General features: G+C 40.4%; 1 protein-coding gene across 4 annotated transcripts; it reads left to right on the forward strand.

Annotated features, from left to right (window-relative positions):
- Positions 1-1,529: 1,529 nt before the first annotated feature.
- TMEM74 (transmembrane protein 74) lies at positions 1,530-15,082 on the forward strand. 4 transcript variants are annotated; one of them, XM_039853891.1, is made up of 4 exons: positions 1,530-1,664; positions 3,700-4,776; positions 8,614-8,723; positions 13,869-15,082. In XM_039853891.1, exons 2-4 carry the CDS (start codon positions 4,085-4,087, stop codon positions 13,967-13,969), a joined length of 903 nt encoding a protein of 300 aa, XP_039709825.1. In that variant the 5' UTR covers positions 1,530-1,664; positions 3,700-4,084; the 3' UTR covers positions 13,970-15,082. The 4 variants fall into 4 exon arrangements, with proteins under 4 accessions (XP_039709825.1, XP_039709826.1, XP_039709824.1 ...); XM_039853892.1 differs by lacking the exon at positions 13,869-15,082 and having other exon boundaries at positions 8,323-10,177; XM_039853890.1 differs by lacking the exons at positions 8,614-8,723; positions 13,869-15,082 and having other exon boundaries at positions 3,700-3,740; positions 3,929-5,543.
- The last annotated feature ends 235 nt before the right edge of the window (positions 15,083-15,317 follow it).

Genomic DNA, 15,317 nt, shown 5'->3' on the forward strand with positions numbered 1-15,317 from the left:
ATTATAACCCTTATTTTGCTTTCCTTAGATGAAACCAATCAATAACAGATTCTCCCCAAAGGAGATGCTGAAAACCTAGAGAAGACCCACAAACCACGCATTCCCTTTGGCTGTTGGCCGTTGCAGTCCCCTACGGTTAGAAAGAGGTTGGTGAAAAAGAAGTTCTGTGGTCCTATCCTAGGAGTCACAAATCAGTAGCTTCAAACTCTAGATTTCCTGTTTCTCACACACTCTTCTTGCCTCTGGGCTTTCTTCCAATTGTTCAATTTGCATAAGGATGAAGGTTTTAGGGCTCATGCCTCACCTCTGCTGAGTACTAACTGTATGACTTTGAGCAAATTACTCAGCTTCTTTGTAACTCAGTTTCTTCTTCTGTAACTCTGAGGATTTTTACAGGACTTTAAAAATTAATTGTGACCGTTAAATGAGTTAATGTACAGGACTCTGCCCCACCCCACCATCCAAACATAGAGCATTCCTATGAAACTTTTTGTAAACTGAAATGATATAAAGTGAAAAAACAATTAGCATTAATTTATATGGGAAAAGTTTTTGAGTGTTCCCAGACCCCACGAATAACTTACCAAATCATACCAAATAACATATAAAACATAAAATAATACTAACATCGTAAAAGGAATAATATGATACATATGCAGACTATATAAATTAGAAATAATGTATGTACAGTGTAGTTACATTACCAGTGTGTACTGCCTCTATGACAGATTGTTGTTAATAAACGCTGATTACTATTCTGGCTTTTTGCCTTTTCTTCATAAATGTTCAGATTTCTTTCAGTTGGTGAAAACAGGTACTAATGTAGATCTTTCATAAATCGAAGTGGCATAAAGTAGACTTTCAAAAAATCGGTGAAACCTATCTCTGGAGAGGTTAGGAGAGTCTGGTAATAAGTGCTACTTAGGTTAATTGTTGTTATTTTGCATCATTATTACTCATAATTCAAGAAACCAGACACTCTGCTAGGCACAAGGGAAGCAAAGGTGAACAGGACAATCCCTCACCCTCAATAGTGACATTTCTCTTGATTTTGTGGGCAAGGCAATGACTTCAGAAACAGATTTCTGGATACGATGTATTAGCTACCATTGATTGTCTATGTATCTTGAATGAGACACTTAATTCCTCTGAGCCTCTTTCCTCATCTGTAAAATGAGGATGAATAAAACCTACTTCGAAGATTTGTTCTATTAAATAAGACAAAAAATATACATATTGCCTGGCGCACAGTTGGAACTAAAAATACACTCCTCCCATAATCCTGTGGATACACCTCAGGCTGGGGGACCCCCGCCCTGAGCTTCGTGTCCAGCACTTTCTTCTAAGGTGCCAGGCAGGTGTATTGAGTTACAGAGGAAGGGCAAAAGCGAGGAGGTGGGAGAGAGGACAGCAAGAAGACAGGGAGCCCGGGAGCCCTGCCAATCCCCCCGCTCCGGACTACATTTCCCGGGATGCTCAGCAAAAGGGAGCGCCCCGCCCTGCCCCGCCCCGCCCCGCCCCGCCCAGCGGGCACCATGGGTTCTGCCCACCGCGCGGAGCTCAGCGGCGCGCGGAGGCTACAAGTGCCAAGGTGGTGATCGGAGACTTCTCCTGCAGAGACAAGCGCGCGACGTTCCGGCCGCACTGGGTGGCGGAGGCACGAGGTGAGTAGCGAACAGTGAGGAGGGTAGGAGGCGCTGGGGCGAAGGAACGACCCCGGGAGCCTGGCGGAGCAGGGGAGCGCGTCCCTACCCCCTGCCCGCGGTACCCGCCTAGCCTCAGGGTACTCGGCGGACGCACCCTGACTCCGGGAGCCTCGGGCAGGCGCAAAGTCTCCCCGGAATGGACGGATGGTCTGGCCGGTGCTTGCGGCGCGCCCTCACCGCACGGCGCGCGCAGGACGGATCCCGCGGTCGCCTCCCCCAGACCAGCTCGCCGGTGTCACTTAGTTCCAGTGCAGATATTAATGCTTTTAATCTATGGCAGACGGACGAGGAAAAGTGCTTTCCCCCTGTTTGAGGTGCAGTTTTATTAACTGCTCTCTTAAATAAACCAGACAGAAGAGAGGGAGGGGACGGAAGGAAAAAAGCCTTAGCTGGTCCCCTGGGATTATTTTCCACCGAGGATGGAAGCCTCAAATCACAGAGCTGCAAAGGAAGTAGAATGAGCTGCTAGTATTTCGCTGATAGAAGAAGAAGAGTCTGTCTTTAAAGAATAGACGTAGGAGAAGGGAATTAAGTGGAGATTTCTCTCCCTTTTTGTTATAAATTGAGAGTCCCATAAGGGACTCTGCCAATTTTATCCAAAGTAGCGTGATGCGTTCTTTGTGCCAAAGGTAAATCAGAGCGCCTAATGTCTGAGGGACCTGTGAGATTTCTCACTTCAGTAATTGATCAAACCTGGTACCCTGGCTCCATTCATCGAGGGATCCTGCAATAGGGGTCTGTCCACTTGCTAAGGGAAAGCTCTGGTTCAGATGTGGTTTCCCTGCACGTGTGTGTGTGTGTGTGTGTGTGTGTGTGTGTGTTTTCTGTGTTATTGCAGAGAAATTCCTCTCTCAATAGAGGAAAAGTGTTAAAAAAAAAAACAACTCTAATGTAGAGCAGAAAACGTGGATTCTGTTTTCCTTTAAGGGAGTTGCCAAGTTGACTGTAAGGTGAGCCTTTACCTGTGCTTCTGTGTGGGTTACCAGCTGTTGGAGCTGTGGATTTCGAATTATAATAAACCCCCAAGCCATGGGTTAAATTAAGTATTATTGTGGACTTGGAGGCAAAATAAAAGAGCCCTTGTTTGAAACCTCCATTCTTGGTGATAGTATAAAGTGAATTTTTATTCCTCGGAAAGATGTAAGAGGCAGAGAAAGATGGGCAGATGCCTTTCTGCTCAACTTAAAATTCTGCCCCAGAAAGGTTCTTTTCTGTGGTCGGGGTGAAGAAGTGTCATGGATACAGAGTTCTAGAGGTAACTTTGGAATAGCTTCTCACCTATTTGCCTTAACAGAACTGTGACTCTGGGTTTATAATTTGTCTTTTATTGTCTGTTTATTTCTCGATGGACTTTGTAAAAACTTCTAGATAGCCAATTTCCTGTGCACATGTGTTAGCAAAGCATGCAGAGGATGAGGGACTCAGACTTCCACCCAGTTAGCAGGAGAAGCCAACCCCTGTACCTGAGCAGAGAGAGAGGTGTGTGTGTGTGTGTGTGTGTGTGTGTGTGTGGTGTGTAGGAGGCTGGACTGTAGTATTTGCAGGGATCATATGATAAGGTGTGCTTTTTGCATACTTCCAGGCCAGAACATGCTGCCGTCATGTAGCAACAAGGGGATGGACTAAGAATGGAAGCACAATGAACAAACATGGGGTGGGTCTTGTAAATACAGGGCTGTGTGACTGGGGTCATTGAATGTATGCAGTGTAAGTTTAGAGAGATGGTTGATAAAGCCTGTCATCTTTCACCCACTTCTAAGCTACCCAGTCAAAATGCTGAGCCTCTACTCCAATAGAGACCAATGGATAGTGACATAGTCATTCACCCATGGTGATGCTCTAAAGCTAATCTGTATTAGAATTGTTCTAAAGAGAGTGTAAACACTTATAATTTAACCAAATTTTTGAGGAGGCTGTGCTTCCCCAGGTTCTCCAGAAAATCAGCAGCTCTGCTAAAAAGGTCCCTGCCTTTCTCATTTGTGTCTCTATACAGGAAACCTGCCTTCTCATTGAGGGATCCTGTCATAGGAATGTGTGAGTCCTTGGATAAATTTGGCTTGGTGACGGCAATGCTTTCTTCAGAGACACTGCCACTTCCTCCGTGCTTCTTCTCTGCCCTGACCTAAGTTTCCCAGTGTAACTCCCTGTGATAAGTCAGAGAATTTGCTCTTTTCACACTTTCCTGACCCTAGGTAGCCTCTCCTTTCCTTCACCCCTTTTAGGGAAAACTGTGGCTGAAGTGTCAACAACTGTGGCTGCAAAGAAGATGGGGCCCTCAGAAGCAGCACTCCTGGTGTTTCAGTGTTAACTCTTTGGGCTCTTTTCTAACTTGCTGTTGGCAGAATTTCTGAAAGCTGCAGGGGGATGTCTGACAAGCTATGATGGAGCTCCACTACCTTGCTGACAATAGCAGCCAGGTAGCCCTGTGCAGTGCTGGGGACTGGGGTTCAGAAGGGCCTCCCACTGACCAGGCAAATGCAGCAGCCACCAGAGCTGCTCTCTGCTGCCAGAGACACTGTACATCCACACAGAGAGCAGCCCAGATGGAAGGGTCTACACTTAGCCCTTCTCCAGCATCCCCCTCCTCCTCTCTGCAAGACAATGTTATTCAGCCAGACTCCTTCCCACCAGGACGTCTCCGCTCAGGGAACAACCAAATAACAGCAGAACGGAAAGTCTGCAATTGCTGCAGCCAGGAATTAGAAACTTCTTTTACCTACATGGATGAGAATGTTAACTTAGAACAGCGGGACCTGAGCTCACCTTCAGCAAAAGGGAATAATCACCTGGTAGACCTTGGCTGGGGGAATCCAAATGAGTGGGCCCACGAAGCTGCTATATCCTTGATATCCGAAGACGAAGATGATACCAGTTCGGAAGCCACGTCTGCAGGGAAGTCAGTGGACTATGGTTTCATCAGCGCCATCTTGTTCTTGGTCACTGGCATCTTGCTGGTGATCATCTCTTACATCGTCCCACGGGAGGTGACTGTGGACCCCAGCACTGTGGCAGCCCGGGAGATGGAACGCCTGGAGAAGGAGGCCGCGAGGCTGGGGGCGCATCTAGACCGGTGTGTGATTGCCGGGCTCTGCCTGCTTACGCTTGGGGGGGTCGTTCTGTCCTGTTTACTAATGATGTCTATGTGGAAGGGGGAGCTGTACCGTCGCAACAGGTTTGCCTCTTCCAAAGAGTCTGCAAAACTCTACGGTTCTTTCAACTTCAGGATGAAGACCAACACTAACGAGAACACCCTGGAACTGTCCTTGGTAGAGGAAGATGCTCTCACTGTACAGAGTTAATTCTGGCTGTGAACTTCTTGAGAGTCCGCCTTGGCATTTTATATGAAAACAAGCAAACAAAAACAAACCGCGTTTCTTAAAATTAACAGTGCTGTTTGTTTGCCTCAAAAGAAAAGTTTATTTCTCAAACCAACAGCCTGTGAGTGTCTTTGTTCTCCATGTATTTTTTTTATTTAGAAGGAAAGTAAGATGTAAGATGCATTAAGAACCTACAACCAGCTACACCTGTCCTTCTTAAGAGCTGAGTGAGACTAATTAATCTGTAATGGCCATCAGCTTCTACTTCTATAGCAAAAATATTTTTAACTATCCAGTGTACAAATGATTTCTTTTACAAGACATGGGATATTATTCTTTGGACACTAGGTGGTTCCACACACAGATCAATTATAGTCATCTATTTTGTGAAAAAGAACTTAAGCTCTAATTAGATAATAAGGCTTATACTTAATTCTTAAAGGTTCTTATCCATTTTCTAGCTATATTTTTTCTTCTTATAATTTGGATAAACATTAAAATATAGTGTTTTAAGTTTGAATATTTTGAAACTTGAGGATGTTGGTTATTTTTCTTAATTATAAAATTGCATATATTATATTTAAAATTGTTCCTATACTCGGAAGTGGTAACTAATTCATTAGAATAAACTTTCTAGTGAAAGAAAATTATGTCAATCATTATAAGACCAATCTGAATTTAACCCAAAATGGTAGTGCCAGATATTAGCCAGTGTCGCATGCCCATTTTCTAGATGAAGTAAAATTAGTTTCTGATATAAATTTCATTTTCTGTTTGTGGTTTAGCCATCACAGAGGTTCTCCATGCTCTTTTAGTCTTTGCTGGTTCTCACACCAGAGAGACAAAGCATAAAACATTATTAATATATCTGCAGACATCTAAATATCTAGGCAGGCCTGAGTCACGGCTGGCTCCAGCATACTACCAGGTGACGTTTTGTTGTTTGGAGAAAACTTCTAATACAAGTTAGACTTGGGGACTGTGCCTCGAAGCCAGTATCGCTTGCTCTAGACCAGGCAACAAGACATTGCCCTAGGATGGCAGCAGTCCTTAAGCTCATATTCAAAAAAATTAAAATGGGGAAGAGGGAGAGGGAGAGGAGGGGGGGGAGAGAGAGAGAGAGAGAGAGAGAGAGAGAGAGAGAGAGAGAGAGAGAGAGAAAGAGAGAGACTTGGTGGGAACTTTACTTATCACAATGGTCCAGGCATCATTCTGAGCTCCTTATAACCAGGATCTTAGTAACTGTGAGATCTTGCTTCATGAGGTTCAAACTCTTGTCCTATGAGAGGCATGATGGGTAATGTGGTCACAACTGTGCAAAACAAACACTCAGTGCCAATACTAACATACCGTCTCCATATGGTAACGGCTCAGGAAAGGGGGTGGGGATGCAGCTTGCATTTTGCAACTACTGCTTGAGGGGTTTCCAGCCTCATGTTTTAACTTCCACTACCGTGTTAGCACCATCAGTGGGGTCAGACTTAAAGGGGACTGGGGCTGGGAACTGGGGTGAGAAGGCAGTGTGGGGAAGCAAGAAATTGATTTCTTTGTAGATTCTAAAGCCTAATTCTAATGTCCAAAGTTTTTCTTGTAATTGAGGACTGTGAAATATGTGGGTGACTTAGGCTGGCAGAATGTGTGAGTCAGGATATCTATGTGAATGAGCTCTTGTGGGTGTCAGGTCTATTTGATGAGTTAGGTGCATGCAGTGTGTTATTCAAGGTTAAGGGGAAACAAAAGGAAGGATCAGAGGATAGTAAAAATAGGATGAGTATATGAAAAAACTATTAGGTAAAAATGAGAAATTATATGGACATCAGAGGAAGCTAGACGGAGATCAGCTACCCTACAGAATAGACTGTTTTTGATTCAGAAAGAATTGGGACAATATACACATGATTTCTGTTTGCTGTTGCGGCTCTTTGTACTTTTTGTTTTACTGTGACTCTCATGTCATTTTGTGATTTGTGTTGATGCCAGTTTACCAGCAGTATCAGCAGTTCTGAAAGTTTATAAATTGTCAGGTTCTAGCCTGCCTGAGGACTCTCTTTGGATGATGTCGAGGCAGAGTATGATCTGCTTGGCTGAACGAGTAGGTCTGAGTGTTAATACATTTTAAAAATATATGTTTATTCATAGAAGTGGGAGCAGCTGAGTTTTGTTTTTATTTATTGATGAAACAAGATTAATTAGTTAAATCATAGACTAAACTGAATTAATCGTGTGGTCCAATTTTCAGCTTCTTTTCAGACAAATTTGAGAATCAAGTGTTAGGAAGTTTTTTCAATTCCGTAAAACTAATGACAAAGGAGAAAAAGCTAAAACATTTTAGCTTTTCATTTGGAAGCATTTAATAAATCTTGCAGTGCTACCAAATGATACACAGATTTGCTATGCTCTAAAAGATAGATATAGATAGAGACATATTAGGAAAAGAAAATGGGGGGATTTAACAAGTCGGAATATACTTTTTTCCTCCTTTAAAATTTTAAAAATGAAATGTAGTACGTAAATGCTTATTTCAACATTATCTAAATTTGCTCATTTACGGGCATATTTCTTTTAAGGTTCTAATCATATGAGGTCAGACCATTACACCAAAGGAACCCGATTCAGAATACCGTTTGGATGCCTCCCTAGTGCCATGTTGACATAATCAGATAACTGCCTGAATTGGCTTTTCTGTAGGTATTTGGTTGTGTCGCCCCAGTCCATCCTATCAGTGCCTGAATTCAAGATGAAGATTACTTGAATTTAAAGTGATGGTAATGTGGGCAATGAAAAACCCTGAACTTAGACACTGTTGTTTCCAATCTGAAAAAGAGGGTTTTGGAGAGGCTCTAATATTTAGAAGTACTTTGGCAAGAGCAGGTGATAAATGTTATAGATACTGAACAGACGATAGCTATGGTATTGGTCCTGAATCCTTCATGGAGTTTTATGACCTTACATCTCCCTCTTCAACATGGTGCTGTTTGTTATCAATGCGAGTTTTTATTGCTAGACCCGGAAAGGCAGGACTCTTTTTTCAAAGGTTCATAGTTTAAGTTTTTAACTTATTTACCAGGGTTTAGAAAACTAAACTCAGTCACCTTCCTAATGTTGAGAGAAGGCAGCTCATTGTTCAATGATGTGGCCCAAAAGGGTAAGTACTAGAAAGAGAGCTGCCTTTCTCCATTACTTCTGGGATCTACGTGCTGCTAAGGGACAGTTTAATCCTCTTACTGACTTTGATAGAACTGTTCCTCTTTAGGGCACCTTAAACTGTCTGTGGAAGAGCTGAAGTGTTTTCTTTACAGTGCTTCCCTTTCCAGCCACTGGGAGCTCCTGAAGCAGCCCATGTAATACGACATACCCCCTCGTAAGAAGAAAGTCTCTCCAGGCTCTCCACTTCACAGCTGACGTGGTTCAGAGGAGGACAGGACTGCTTGGAACCACGAAGTTCTCGATGGCTGTGGGTGCTTTTACCCACATGACTGCTATGCCCCTTCATTCTGTATTACCTAGATTCTGCCTTGATATCAGTATCACATGCTTTGCTCTCTCTTTATAATATCTGAGTCCATCCCTTTCATACTTATTTGTTTTAGGGACCCAGTTGGACCAGTGCTGGCACATGTCCTTCGAGGTGCAAATTTAAACAGAGACTGCCCTTCCAAGCCCATTTGCTCCATTCCTTTGCTTCTGGGTGTAGAGATAGGTGAGTGAGTGAGCACTGTGCCAGTTGAATATCAGGAATTAAGGGTCTGAACCCAAGTGACTCTACATGTTGTTGCTTCTTTGTGACAGGCAAAACTTCTAAGCAAGAGCACTTGAACAATTCAGTCTTTATCTTTCACATGTGTAGTCACAGCCACATGCAAAAGCTTACCTGGATAAATCATCTAAAGTTAAAAAATGTTTTATATATCTATCAGGAGAAGGTTTTTCAATATGAAGGTCAGATTCCATTGCATCAATTCCTGCTACCACAAAAATGTGGTCTGACAAGAGATTCACAACCATCACCAAAGGTTCACGTATTCAGTAAGATTTAATACCACCATCAAGATTCCATGGTGACAAAAAAATAAGACAGAACCTTACCATTCTATGACATGGGGTTTAACCTTGCCCAGAACTGGACATAAAGAATAATTATAATGAGAAGAATTATAATGAAGTCTCGCTGGCTTTTCCTAGTTTAAAAATGTTCGTAAGAGAGAAAATTAATACATTGCTGTCTTTCAGCTGATTTTCAGCTGTATCATTTTATGGTTCATAGAACTCTATAATATTCTCTCTTTCCATCTTTTATGGGCATAATTTGCCTGACTCGTGCACTGACACTGTAAAAAGATACTGTTTTAAAAATGGATTTCAAAAATCCATGGCTTACACTTAAGAGAGTACCTGTGATTTATGTTTGTTAGAATGCAAGATTATGTACACTCAAGTTTATATATGTCTTAGGAGAATATTTTATAATTACAGAATTGTAACATCCAAAGCTATTGTTAAAATAATTTTCTTATAGAAACGTGGCATGCCTTAATGTTGTCTTTAAGGACAAGAGAAATGTTTCACAGGCCATGAATGAAGAATTTGAAATTAACTTCAGAATAAGATGCCATAATCATATAGATCTGTTTTAGTCGTTCAGCATCCCACAAATGTTTGATTATTTTTTAACCTCTCAATTTTAGGCTCATAAAAATGTGGCATATTTAGAAGTTGTTTTACCATAAATTACTATTTTATTTCAGAGAAATATGGACAGCAGACTTGTTGTTGTTGTTGTTGTTTGTTGTTGGTTTTGTTTTTTTTTTTGCTTCAAGTTCAGTAACTCTCCTGTGTTTCAAGAACAAGCAGCCTTGTTTCCCCACTGCCATCTTCACCCCTCCTAACCATGCTCTGAACACACCATGCAAGAAAGTGAAGATGGGTTGTTACTATACAGCATATTGAGAATTTTTACTTTGTGGTTTTCATTATGCTTTTAATCTTACTTTTCTTGCCAACCAAGAAAAATATTTTGATGTCTATTATGTGTTATTTGATATTGTAAAAGGGCAGTTATTAAAGCTATGGGCTTTTTCTTAGGGCATTTGATGCCTTATATGTTAATAGCAAGTGTGTCATATCATTTTAAAATAAAACTATTCAGATGTTTTATTGTTTTTGTTAACATTTATTTAAATCTGAATCTGAGATGCTCATTTGGTCTTTTAAAATTATATTTGTTTCCCAAAACATAAATTATGTTTCCCAAAAAAGTAAAAGTAATATTTACCCCCGATTCAAGTATAACATTCTTCTTGCTACCTATCATTGAATAATGTAAACTAGGCCTTAGTCTTTTTATTTTATATGAAATAGTCAAAGCTATTTGTATTTCTCTAAATTACTCAGTATTGAACTTAGACTGTGAATTGCACAATGTGGAAAAAGATACATAAATAGATAATTTTTAAAACACCTAAAAATCTAGAAAACTTTTAGGTGAGAGACAAATATCGAATTAGTTTATGCCCCTGCTCTTAATATTCTCTTAATCTAATTTTGATCTCCATTTTCATTTGAGGGATGTATCATAATCTATATTATTAAGTGAAATTGTATCCTTATTATGTCTTGGTGTCATCAAGGATGAGAATTATAAAGGGACGATTGGAAGTGAGGCCCCATATATTGCTCCACTTATTTAAAACAAAAATTGGATCAGGATTCTTACCTACTATAAAGAAATAAATCTATTTTTTTTAATATATTTTTTTCTGGACTTCTTTCTTTTAAACACCTCCGATCACTCAGCATGAGCTACATAATGTTGCTACAATTCCAGTCTCTTGCTGCTTGACCTTATAGGTCAGAAACCCAGTCTAATGCAATTACCTTTTTAAATGTTGCTGGTTGTCAAGCTAGAGCGTTAAAGAGTGAAAAGTCTGGAACAGGCTCTGCATCTCCTCACTACTTGTTAGTCAAGACTAATTATACAGTCCCACTCAAGCCAGGAAACGCAATTCCATCATGTGCCCTGAAGTGAGGAGACTTAGGGCCGTTTGGCAGGTAACACCAACGGCTGCCATAATTTCTAAGGTCTTTGTGCTGTTAAAGCATGTTATGTATCAACAAACATAAAATTCTTTCATTCTTTAATGACCACATAGTCAATTTATTTTTAACACTGAGGGGGAAAAACACAATATTCTGAAAACTCTCCAGAAAAAGCACAGTTTAGTAGTTCTTTACTAAAAATACTTAAATAAGGAAATGATTGCAATGTTCCTTATGATAACCTGTATGGTTTTATTGTATTATTTTATCATAGAAATTAGGAGATTAAAATGAGCCAATACTAATGCTTTTAGCTCATGGGCAAGAGGAAGTACTTTAAGTCCTTCCTGTGTATTATTAAATTTGTACCTTATTATTTGTACCTTACTCATTTAGTTCTCACAACATTCCTGCAAGACAAATACTATTACCTGCATTTTTAAAATGAAAAACTAAAGCTCAATATTAGATGATTAGCCAGTTACATAACTAATAAGCAGTGGATAAAGAAATAAAACCTAGGACTAGTTAGCCAGGACTAGTTACACAGTCCCACTAAAAACTCATATTTAGAAGGAATATTACCCTTCTTGCAAAAAAAGTCGGTTTACACTAGCTATTTTGTATTTATCATTTTTTTAAAAAAATGTAATAGTCATAAGAGTTGAGAAATAAGAAACTATAAAGAAATCACACCAATACTTTGGTTTTGGATAATATAGCCATTTCTCAAAATATAAAACCACATTAAAACTATCAAAACTCACAGCTGTCCTACTCACTGCCCCCACTTCTCTAAGGTTCAGATAAGCCTATGCTGACACTTTTCCTTGGAACTGAAGAGAAAATGTAGTTATTCTTCCTATGTGCACAATAGTTCTCATAGGATGTATGTAGTTTCCAGAAGGGACCCAAAAGATAGAACGAAAGTCATATTTAAGTGCTTACTATATGCCTGGCATTCTGCTTTCATGCACAGTGCCTTGTTTAATCTTCTCAACACCTGGTATAATAAGGGCTTCAGAACCAGGAAAACAAAGGACTTGGAGTTGGAATGTCTACTCTTCTACTCTGGTCAAGTCATCTGAGCAAGAGTTTCTCCATTTATAAAATAGGGATAATATTGTTTGCTTTTCAGTATTGTGATGACGATAAATGAGACAAAGGATAAAAGGGAATCCTGTCCAGTATTCTATCATTAGGTCCACCATTATCTTAAGTGGGTTGCTTTGTAACAGCAGCACTTCTTTGGGAGCTATTCCTGTTGATTAAGTACCACTGGCTGACAGATAACTGAATTGGGGCATCATCACGATCATAAATAATCTCCTTCTCCTCCTCCTCTTCTTTCTCCCTCTCTTTTTCCTTCTCTCCTTCTCTTACTCCTTACCTTCCCTCTCCTCTTTCTTTTCTCTCTTCCTCTTCTTCTAACATCATTGTCATCACCATCATCACTTATGTGAAAACAATGCATTTGGAAGTCTTTTATTTATACCACGGTAGATGTGTCTAAGAAAGAAAATTAAATTCCCCTTCATGAGACAGAAAGTCAATCTGGAAAACTATATTGCTTAATTGCAAGGTACAATGTGCTAATATCTTATACCATAATCCTTCAGACCTTGAATAGCCATAGCTCCAATCATTTGCACGCTATGTGACAGAAAATTATCTTTGCAATAGAAGATTTTTTACCATAGAAATGTTCAACAAAATCCTTTTATTTTGTTGAAAATCTTTTTTTTCTTTTCTTTTCTTGTTTTACATTCTTAGTGTTAAACTGAAAAGATTCTACTCAGTGAGCCCTGCTGTTTATTTAGATCACAGAGTTTATGCACCTATATTGAATTTATCTTTGAATTTTATTTAACCTTGCTCACATTCTGCCAAATTAGCAAAATTAACTGCTCTGGAATACAGATGACATTAAGGACAATTACTAAAATTGAACTTATTTTCCCTTGATACTTAAAAGGTGCAGTCAGCAATGCCCCCTGCTGCTGAGTGGATCCACGGCAGGGAAGCCAGAGGCACCAGAGAAGGAAAAAGGCAAAGCCAGGACCTGCTCTAACCCGTACCTGACATAAATGATGAGCTTGGGAAAGAATTCAGCAGTTGAAAATAGAATAAAAGGGGATTGCGAGAGACTGATGCTAGGTCTGAACAGTAACAGATGAGTCTGAGAGAGACTTTGAGAGACAAAGGTTCATTAACGAAACAGTCTTATGTCAAAGATCCCATTAGGGGCATAGCTGTTTTGAATAATCTTAAAAGAGCCATCACTAAGCTGAGAAAGAGAAGACAGAAGTCAAGAAGCAAAGAAACAATTCAGGATGGAGGCAGGAAATTTTTGAGTATGGTTATTGGCTCATGAAACTGATGAAAGCAAGTAGCACAGAAGCCTAAGTTTCTAACTAATTTCATTGCCAAAGATGCCTTTGACTCTCTGAGCCTTTAAAACGATACTTGGCCCCCAAAACTTGTACTAGTAGGAAGCAGGCCTGAAATTTGTACAGGCCCCAAGGAAGGCATACTCCTGAATATTCATTTTAGATGTGGCTGTGGAGAATAAAAGACAAGGAAGAAACTCTTAGAGGCTTGAACAGGGGCCTAGGGGAACAGTGAACAAACCAGTTTATTCTAGAAAGCAGAATAGAGCCTAGTCAAGGAATTTACCCCAACCCCGAAACAGAAGGCCTGTCTGACAGTTTCAACATTTCTGTGGATCAATGATGTAATGGAGTTTTCACGTTCCTGTTTCATCATTTTATATAATATCTGAGGTATAACTTGTCTCCTTTATTTACAGTTTTTCAGATCACGAAGAGACACTCAGATCTTGTGAAGCAGACCGCACAGCCTGGAGGTCTTGGACTTGGAGCCGGAGGCAATATCTGGATGAATCTTTGAATCACCCTCCTTGGGTGTTGAGTATGCTCTTGTGAGAAAGGACATCCCACAACAGATCCACCAAAGATCATGCCCCGTTTCCTCTGTGTAGAGTCGTTGCTAGAAAGCAGTGGCCCAAATAGGGACTACGTTTCCCAGCTCTCTTTTCATTTTGGGGGGGGAGGGGCAAATGACTGATTCATAGAAATGGAATGAGAGCAGAGTGATGTGTGTCACTTCTTGGCTGAAGTAATTAAGAAACCTACATACCTTTATTCACTTTCCTCGCCAGTCTGGTAGGTGGATGAAGCTGTTGGTTAATTTTATGTGTCAGCTTGACTGGGCTAAGTGATGCCCATATAGTTGATACAACATTGTTTCTGGATGTGTCCATAAGGATGTTTCTAGGAAAGATTAGCTTTTGAATGGGGAGACTGAGTGAAGAAGCTCACCCTCACCAATGTCAATGGGCATCTTCTCATATGTTGAGGGCCTCAGTAAAACCAAAGGGCAGAGGAGGGTAGAGGAGGAGTAAATTTGCTCTCTACTTAAGCTGAGACATCCCTTTTCTCCTGACCCCTATCATTGGCACCCCTGCTTCTTGGACCTTTGGACTCAGACTGGGACTTACGGCATTGGCTACCCTGTTTCTCAGGCCTTTGGGTTTAGACTGGAACTACACCACCATATTTTCTGGCCTTTAGTTTATAGATAACAGATCATGGGACTTCTTGGCTCTGTTTCTCTGGGAACACTAATTCATGCACATTGAAGATGTCAAATTCTACACTGGCCTAGCTCAGAGAGCTTTCTGCTCTACAGTTAGTCAGGAACCTAGGCTGATAGAGGCTCTGTAATCTTCGTGTGGCATCACCCGGTTGTCAGTATTTAGGAGAGACAGCATGGAGGTTTGTCCCATCAGTTGGTTAGCACTCAATGTTATTTCCACATTTAACTGCAAGGAAGGCTGGGAAATGTAGTCTAGCAATATATCCAGGAAAATAAATAGGTTTGACGAACAGCTAACTAGTCTCTGCCAAAATGTATGACCTGGTCGTAGTCAATTTTTTGTTTAAAATATGCTTTTTCTAATTATTTCTTCATTTCCGCTTACTAAAATTTTCCTCTCATTAACCATGAGTATATGGCTTTTTTTTTCTCAAGTGAATTAGATTAAGTATGGCATGGTAAAATCTCAACGTATATCATGTTCAATATATAAGTTCTGTATCGCTGCATAACAAATTATCTCAAAACTTACTTAAAACAAAAAACTGTTAGTATCTCACACAGTTTCTGTGAATCAGGAATTTGGGATCAGTTTAGCTATGTGGTTTTGGCTCAGGGTCTCTCATCAGGCTGCAATCAA

This window comes from Pteropus medius, unplaced genomic scaffold, assembly GCF_902729225.1.
Source record: "Pteropus medius unplaced genomic scaffold, Ma_sr-lr_union100, whole genome shotgun sequence".
NCBI lineage: Eukaryota > Metazoa > Chordata > Mammalia > Chiroptera > Pteropodidae > Pteropus > Pteropus medius.

What these genes read in the sequence shown, in the direction of transcription:
- TMEM74 (XM_039853889.1), top strand. Translation starts at nt 4,085, where the DNA reads ATGATGGAGCTCCACTACCTTGCTGACAATAGCAGCCAGGTAGCCCTG.